The sequence below is a fragment of the Priapulus caudatus genome, unplaced genomic scaffold (assembly GCF_000485595.1).
Source record: "Priapulus caudatus unplaced genomic scaffold, Priapulus_caudatus-5.0.1 Scaffold41, whole genome shotgun sequence".
In the NCBI taxonomy this organism is placed as follows: Eukaryota; Metazoa; Priapulida; class Priapulimorpha; order Priapulimorphida; family Priapulidae; genus Priapulus; species Priapulus caudatus.
This window is the reverse complement of record NW_014577102.1, coordinates 351207-360839: the sequence shown is the minus strand read 5'-3', so window position 1 is coordinate 360839 and position 9633 is coordinate 351207. Positions and strand designations below refer to the sequence as shown.

The 9633-nt window shown below is 43.9% G+C and overlaps 1 protein-coding gene across 1 annotated transcript in view; it reads left to right on the top strand.

Annotated features, from left to right (window-relative positions):
- The window catches only part of LOC106820232, a 33225-nt gene that overhangs the window by 14083 nt on the left and 9509 nt on the right, over nt 1-9633 (top strand). The window contains exon 3 of the mRNA XM_014824770.1: nt 6456-6509. Coding sequence (XP_014680256.1) covers nt 6456-6509 — 54 coding nt within the window. The remainder of the gene's footprint in view (nt 1-6455; nt 6510-9633) is intronic.

Here is a 9633-nt window from a genome sequence, read left to right as displayed (position 1 = left end):
GTCCATCGCATCCATCATCCATCCATCCAATCCATCCAATCCAGTCGATCATCGATCCATCTCGATCCATCGATCAATCGCCATCCATCTAATCCAGTGTTCCACTCGATCCATCGATTCCATCGATCCTCCATCCATCCACTCCATCCATCCATCCATTCCATGCCATCCATCCATCCATCACTCCATCCAATCCATCCATCCATCCATCCTTCCATCCTCCATCCATCCATCCATCCTCCATCATCCACTCCACCATTCATGACAGGTGTTTTAGAGGCGCAATTCCCTCGATTCTTGCATCAAATTACAACTGTCATCAGGAGTCTATCAATAGTATCAGATCACATACTGGATAGACTCCTGACTGTATTATTATATAATCGTATTGTTAAACGCACAAATAAACATATTTATACCTACCTATATGGCGGTGTAGATATAATCATGATGATTTACAGCAACACGCTACATCGTCATTCGCTCTGACGCAAAAAAATTTGCTCGTTTTTCTGCTCGGGTGTAGCACACCCATGCACATTGCTGCTCGCGTCTTTAATTTCTGCTTATTAGCGTCAGCTGAAGTGCCAATAATACTAGAGCAGGCGACGCATTCATGCCGGTTGGGTCGAGCGCGTACAAAACGCTTAGTCAATTAATACCCGCTGACGAGGGGAGAGATGCTATTAAGGCACGAGAGGCGATCAGGCTTCCCGCAATCCCTCGCTTAGACCGTACGGAAGAACGCAGTGTGTATACAGACGTGGGCCGATCAGCGTGGGCATATTGATGCTATGTGCGCGTGGGCTTTTAGAAGATTGCTGATAAACTTGCAGATAGATTCGCTATGAAACGGCGCACAATCACTGCCTCTATTTGCAAGCACGTGCCATTGTTAAGGGATCTCATGTGCTCAGCGCAAGAGAGAGAGGGAGAGGGAGAGGAGGGGAGGGGGGAGATAAGGGAGAGAGAGAGAGAGGAGCAGAGAGATGATGTCGATGACGAGTAGAGAGATTCGGAGGGGCGAGAGAGAGAGAGAGAGAGAGAGAGAAAGTCGCGAGAGGATAGGGCGAGAGAGAGAGAAGAGCAGGAACAGAGAAGACGAGAGAGAGATAGAGGGGAGAGAGGGAGAAGAGAGACGAGTAAGAGAGAGAGAGAGAAAGAGGAGAGGGCAGAGCAAGAGAGAGAGGACGAGAAGAGAGAGAGAGAGAGAGAGAGATAGCAGACGAGGAGACGCAGCCAGAGAGAGAGAGAGAGAGAGGAAGACGAGCAGAGGATCGCAGAGGAGAGAGGAGAGAGAGAGAGAGAGAAAGGACAAGGCGGCAGAGGGAAAGAAAACCAGGGAGCAGTAACTAGCAGTAAACTGATCGATCGATATATCGATAGCTATGTTGTTAAGGATTTGATGGGATGAATGAATGATGGAGGGATGGTATGGGATGGTAGGATGGAGGATGGATGAATGGATGGTATGAATGGGGATGGATTGGATGGATGCGATGGATGATGGATGGAGGATGGTTGGTATGGATGGATGGATGGATGGCATGCGATGGATGGAGGGATGGATGGTATGGATGGATGGTGATGATGGCATGGATGGATGGATGATGGCATGATGGATGGAATGGAATGATGGATGGATGGTATGGATTCGGATGATGGAGGATGGGATGGATGGCTCGCGCGCTGGAGGATGGTAGATGGATGGCCATGGATGGAATGGCATGGGAATGATTGGATGGTATGGATGGATGGCTATGGATGTCATGTGGATTGGATGGATGGGGATGGATGCGATGGCATTGGATGGATGGATGGATGGAATGGATGGTATGGACTGGAGTCGGCATGGATGGATGGATGGATGTGGATGGATGATGGATGCGAAAGGATGGATGGATGGACCGATGGAATGGTGCACATGGAGTAGGATGGATGGATGGATGGACTGGATGGATGGTCTGGATGGATCTGATGGATTGGATGGATGGAATGGATGATGGATGGATGGATGGACTCGATTCGATGGCATGGATGGATAGGCATGGTGTATGGATGGATGGATGGATGTGATGGTGGATGGTCATGATGGATGGATGGATGGATGGATGGATGGATGGATGGATGGAGTGGATGGATGTATTGGATGGATGGATGGATGGACGGATGGATGTGATGGATGGGATGTGGATGGATGGATGGATGGGATGGATGATGGGCCCATGCGATGGATGCGATGGTATGGATGGATGGATGGCATGGTAATGGATGCGACCATGGTCATGGATGGATGGATGGTGGATGGCATGGATGGTATGGGTGATGGCAATCGGGATGGAGTGGATGAGATGGCCATGGCATGGATGGCCATGGTGATGGATGGATGGATGGATGCGATGGAATGGAATGGATGAGATGGATGGGATGGTCTATGGATGGATGGATGGATGGCATGGATGGGATGAATGGATGGCATGGACTGGATGGATGGTATTGCGATGGATGGCATGGATGGATGGATGGATGGATGGATGGATGATGGCATGAGATGGTATGGATGATGGATGGATGACGATGGATGGATGTGGATGGATGGTATGGGATGGATGGATGGATGGCATGGATGGACATGCGATGGATGGACTGATGGATGGATGGATGGATGGATGCGATGGGATGGACTGGTGGATGGATGGATGGATGCGATGAATGGATGATGCGATGGCATGGCAGATGGATGGATGCGCGAATGGATGGATGCATGGATGGTTAATGGTGATGCGAGATGGATGGATGGGAATGGCATCTGGATGGATGGATGGGTATGGGATGGATGGCATGGATGGATTGGATGGATCATGGTATGGATGATAGATGATGGATTTGGTATGGATGCCGATGGATGGATGGATGGATGCGAATGGAGCGATGGATGGATGGATGGTATCGGTATGGATGAGATGGTATGGATGGCACATGATGGATGGATGGCCTCGATGGTATAGGCATGGCATGGATGGATGGATGGGCATATGGGAGGGATGGATGGATGGTCATGGATGAGATGGGATGGTATGGAGTATGGATGAATGAATGGATGGATGGATGGCATGGATCGGATGAACGCGACGGATAGACGGATAGACTACATAGATAGTCAAAGAAAGAAAAGAGACGAAGAAAATATAGATAGATAGAGCGCACGCACAAAAAGAGAGAGAGGCGAACGAGAGAGAAAGTACAGAGAGGAGACGGAGAATCGAGGGCAGAGAGACGAGAGGAGAGACTGACGAGAGAGCGAATGAGGGAGAGAGATCGAGCGAGAGAGAAATAAGAAAAGAGAGCGAGCTTAAGAGGAGCCGCATGACGAGAGAGATGGAGAGCGAGAGAGACGGACGGAGAGATTTTGAGACGAGAGAGACTAGAGCGGCGCTGTGCACGTGTATTTCGGTGTCGAGGTCGGTTGCCCCACAGCGTTAGCAAGACGATCGTCGGCTCACTTCTTAATGGACGACTCGTGCGAGTCGTAGTCGTTCCAGCGTTCGACTCGGTGGCACGAACTCTATTTACCGCTAGCACGTAGAGCCGTCCTAATTACTTCATTTCACTCGTTTATTGGATCCATAACAACATGGAGTTATACCCTGCTAATATGACACGCTGCTCCTAATCCCGGACTGGCAATCTTTCAGTGTGCATTTTCATAGAGCGACGGCCAGTCAGTGCACACCTTATCTTCAGCATGACACGGCAGCCTTATACAATGGGCGTCAGTCTTTGGGTGTACATTGCCCGCTGCCCTAATACCACTAACCCTTTCTGCTAAAAAGATTTTTTAGGCAGTTTCATGCAAATACTAACGGCAGAAATCTTGTAATTTCGATGGCCGTAGAGACTCGCCTGCTGCTGCTGTGAGGTGTCTGATCGAACTTTCATTTGCTCCGGCTCTCTTCTCTCGTCCTCACGATACTTCTTGTGCTGCGCTGCTCTCTCTTCTCTCTCTCTCTCTCTCTCTCTCATTTCTCTATCTCTTCGTTTACCCTCTCTCTTCTCTCCTCTCCTCTCTCTCTCTCTCTCTCTCTCTTTCTGCTTTCTTTCTCTACCTCTCTCTCTCTCACCACACACACACATTTATATATACTCTTCCCCGGTCCATTTCTTTCTCGCCCTCCCTCATTCCCGCGCTATTATCGTTCTCTCCCTCCTACTGACGTCATCCATCAATCTATCTATCCATCCATCATCCTATCCATCCATCCATTCATCCCTCTCTCACTTTCACGCAAATTTTAGTTCGTCTATCTTCCCCCGCGCCCCCCCCACACATTACACACACACGCGCACACGCCACACGCAACACGCACACGCACACGCACACGCACACCGCACACGCACACGCCCACACGCCCACACGCACTACGCACACGCGACAGCGACACGCACCACGGCACATGCGCGCTACGGCGCATCGCAACACACACACAGACACACCACACACACACACACATACGCGCGCGCGCGCGCGAGACGCGAGACACGTACGTACATACACATGCACACACACGCATACACATACGCGGGCGCACGCACATACGTACGTACGTCCATGCGTGCGTGCGTGCGTGCGTGCGTACGAACATAAACGCATACATACACGCACACACATACGGAGATGGATACAATGATGTATTTATTTCTCAAGCCTCAGTCTTCACACGCGACAACAAATCCTTTAGGATGATGCTGTATTAACGGCCATTGTTGTGACTATAGTCGGTAAGCGCTGCTCAGATGTTTTTTTGCCGTGGCAAATGGCTGGAAGAGGAGAAAACTCTAGCTTAGCCTATCATTCAGAATGTCGCACAGTACGGTCGACTGTCGAGTATACTCTTGCAAGAATGCTCTGGTGTTTTTCGTACGTTTTCCCGTTCGTGTTCACGCACACGCGCCCACGCTCACACATACTTACGGATGTAGGCGTTCACTTGTATGAAGTACTTTGTCGTGAATTGTAAAATGTACTTTTTGAAATAAAAAGTTTTATAGCACATAAGCTAGGACATGAAGAAAGACGATAGTGTATTAACACGGCATATTGAAAATCAACAAGTACCTTCAATAATTACTTTCGTGCTAAACGCTAAAATTCGACTAAAACTTATATGATAGTAATTTTAACGACTTAAAGCGTTCGTCATTTTGCGCGTGGACCTTTAAGTGTTACACACTCTGCCTTTATTGTCGTAAACAAATACAATCCTTGCAAATGCGCTCATCGCACCTACGCACTATATACGCATTGCTACAAGTTTACATATAACGGAAATAATGAACGCATTGTAACCTAAAATAAGCACGCGCCCCTAAATTAACTCGCGTATCACAAAAAATAATATATATTTTTGTAAAATGATATCGAGTAATTATGCTACGCCTCCAAACCTGTATATCGCCATGTAGGATGCTAGAACTGCACGTAGTTTATGTTCGAATGGAAATATCATCGTGTATAATAACCCTTAGAAAAACGCTCGCTTATAATTATCGTTACTGCTGCACTAAACACCGATGATATGCCTGAGTTTGTAGATCACATGTCCAGACTTTGGCTAGACTGGGTCTGATTAGGAATTAAGTCCCTGTAAAATTTTAACTGTTATGGGACTTTGACAGCCCTGAAAGACCCACATCACACGCGAATTATGAGCTGCAAATTATCACAACGTACAACTCGTTCGCGACGGTCGCATTTTTTCTTCCTCGCTAAATATTTATTCAGCCATCGAGCCTGGCGAGGTGAAAGACCGGGGCGCACCGTACAGGGCTTTACCTCCGCCGGGTGTCAAGCCAAGCATTAATAACGCTTTCAATATCGGTCGATTTTTCGATGACGCGCGAGAGAAGGCATATATGACTAGCCATCAATTGTGATTTAATGATGTTTGGCCAAGATAAGCGCTGAAGAACAAGAATTCATTGGGGGAGCGGAGAACGAGGAGTGCGGCATATAGCCCGTGCTCCACGCAGCATTATGATTGATGTCATTAAGAGCAAGCGAGGCCTGTCGGTCTATTTGCACGATATTAACACTGACTCACTCGCTCGCCGAGTATATATCCGATCAAGCCAATATTCATCAGTGCAGGTATAATTCCCTGATGAGAAATTGTCTGCTAAATCGGGCGACGAATTGCGATGTTTAGATCTGATAGATCGTCTGTTGTTTTAAAACGGTCCATTTCCGTATTTCTAACCTCGCTACTTACATTTCTCCCGACTTAAAATTTACAATGTGCATATTATAATATTTTCAATTGTTGATTAATCGAATCTAATGCGCTTTTGTATCCTTAAAACGTAGAAACGAGCCAGCGGTAACAGTTTTCAATGATGGAGAAAGCTTATAAAAGTTTAATGATGTAATGACATTTGTTATTGTTGTTTTTTTGCAGCTATCGGTACTTCAGAGACTGAACAGTACGTGCCAGATTTCCACTTAAACTTTGGTGAGTGATGCTCTACATACGTGTTTGTGATGATCATAATTACTATACGACATGATGTTGTTTACGCCCATATGCCCCCCACCTTCCTTGATACGATTGTTCCTGATACGATGCTATTGTTACGATACTTCCTTGATTTCATTGATTCCTTTGTATGCAGTGCTATTTTCAATGAAATGAACAATTATTTAATATACCTGCGAAGTCGATATCAGGAACCGATATATATTTGCGGGTACAAATATCCACTCGGATATCATTCGATTAACCTTGAGAAGAACGCACTTCTCGTAGGAAAAGTTAATTGCACAAACGCGTTATGCGACTTCAAGGATTACAGTAATACGCCTTAAAAAAGTTTAGTAATAAATGCTAGCATCAAATTCGGGTACAAATTAAAGATACGTAGATCAAATTTAACATTTTGGTATATATAGTTAACGTATAAAATCATCATAAACGTGGTTGTTGTCATGCGCGCAAACGTGTCGTTTAGATATGTGTTTCCTTTTACACATTTAAAAGTAAAAAGCTGAAAATTAACTGCAGGTAATGCCGTAAGACCGGTAATGCTTTGAATGAGAGTTAATACAAAGCATCTTCTCTATTGATAAAATCTTAAGAATGATAAACTAGGGATGGAAAAGGAAGGATATCAAAGCATCAAATGCTGATGTCAGTCAAATGAATAACAAAGTCAATGTGAATGTACATATTTCGTGGTAAAGCACCAGTGACTGCTCATCTAGCGTTCTTATTAAGTACATCTGGTATTGTATGCTGCAATCATAGGCGTATTATCAGATGAGTGCACCACTTGCAAGGATGTTAACCACAACCACGACATTTTAGACATTTTCTGAAGAACTGGAAAATCTTCGCGAAACGTCCGCAATATTAGGCAATAATTAGGCACTCGACTATAGAAAAGGAAACCTATTACTCTAGGCACAGATGACCTATTCACTGCTTTCACCTGTAGCGAATCGACACCCAAATTGAATAGAAACCATTGAACACTCGGAAATAGTTTGATAAAATTATGGTCACTTTAGAAAGGCCGCGGTCAAAGACCTATACAAGTTCATTGATGATCATCGTGATCCATATTGACCATACATAAATAGCCTATTATTTCAGTAAATAATGGCAGGTATATAGAACATGTTGCGCGCCCTACTTACGTGTGGAAGGTAAGATATTGGAGAGACGTAATGTTCATCCATGCGCAATATATTGAAACGTTAATCGTTAACGATTGAGATTTACTTCTGGTATCTCGCTTAGCTTAGCTTAGCTTTTTTAATAAGGCACATTAATTTGCGTTCGTGAGACCAGAATATGTTGAAGTGTGTCTAGTGCATGCCTAAGGTTATGTGAACAAGAGTCAAAAAATGGTTCATTACCAATACTCTACTCAAATCTCCAAGTTGATTTAGCTAATAAAGATCGTCATCGTTATAGCTAGATGAGTTTATTCGCCACGGAATCCGATTCAGAATTCCTAACTTCTCGCGAAACATGAAGCCTTTTCATAAGAATAAATGCTCAAAGTTGTATTTCTGGGACTTCTCATATTTTGAGCACGCTCGTTAGCGACGATACATCTAATTATGAACGCCAGATGAAAGCAGCTTTTAATGTGGATATGTAGTTTATGATGTTGGATTAAATCTTGTTTTATTATGCCAAGATATTATAACTTAGGTGTAGCAATAAGAAATAAGTCCGCTAATCCAGAATTCGCGATATGTTATGTATCGTAGCCATTGCTCCACATTCATAAATTATTAATAATATCTTATTATAATATAAGGTTATAGTCGAAATTAGCTTTATTATTTTGGTTTGGAGTCTATGCTGATCCTCCCCTATGATAATAACATTAGTCATATTTAATAAAATCATTGAAAGCTGACAGTTTGGTGACAGCTACTGGTTCGTCCATCTTGGAAACACGCGTGTTCACAGAGTTTGCATTTATTAAATATTTATGAGAGCAAACAATTAGTATTTCTAGGATCAAATAGTAGATATCGATTAGTATTAAATCAATTACTAATTAGATCAATTAGTAGATCAATTATTATTAATCGATTAAATCAGTAGAAATCGATCTAGATATCTGCAGAATGATAGATGTCAGACATAAAATAATACTGCCTTTAATCAATCCTCGATACACCATAATCTAAGAAAGTGTACCTTAATACCCGAAAGCAACCAACGCAATTTGATGAACTTGCTCTTTTTAACTGAGTTGTAATCTACTTGTGCATACAGAGACCCCCGTAGGTCAACACACTGAAAACTTACATTTGGTCCCAGTTCTGCTAAAAACTGCACAGATTTCCCACATGCGTTTAGATGACTTCACACGTCGTCATACCTTCGATGTTTTATAGACATATATCGCCTTATGTCACTTCAATTCGTAGATAGATGGCTGTTGTCAAACCATCCTTATAAGTGATGCGCTTTAGCGATCCCCCTGATTATGCGGTTTTCGTCTTACGATAGTTGAACTTACCAACCTACACGTATAGTCATACACCAATCAGCAGGTGGCAAATCTCAGGTGAGATTTATTTGGTTATATAAAGTAGGCTAACAGAATAGGATAGCATGGCTAGAATGCTAAATATAACCAATGCTAACTGATCGGCAAGGAATCACCATCGCAATATCGTGTTCCGAGAAATCCATCGTGAAAACGTAGATTTGGATCTCTAGGGATATCTTCGCTGCATGTGTGTGTTCCCATTCCCACAACAGCCAATCATTGGCGACTTTTTCCTGCCATTTTTAATTAATGTTTACAATTACATTTCATCTTGCACTTAAGGGCACTCAAATACCCTGTAGCAACGGTTTCAGTATAAATTAGTCAAGTTGAAAGTCAAGCTAATAGTGAGTGAGGTCGAAGATTTGTTAGAGCAGTAACGTATTCGTGAGAGAAATATTCATAATTGCTCAAATTAATTGGGTTTTTATTTTGCTTTAACGGAATATTAAGCATGCAACGGAACTATGATTATTTCCGTCGTCGTCGGCATCGTCATCGTCATCGTCATCGTCATCGTCATCGTCATCGTCATCGTCATCGTCATCGTCATCGTCATCG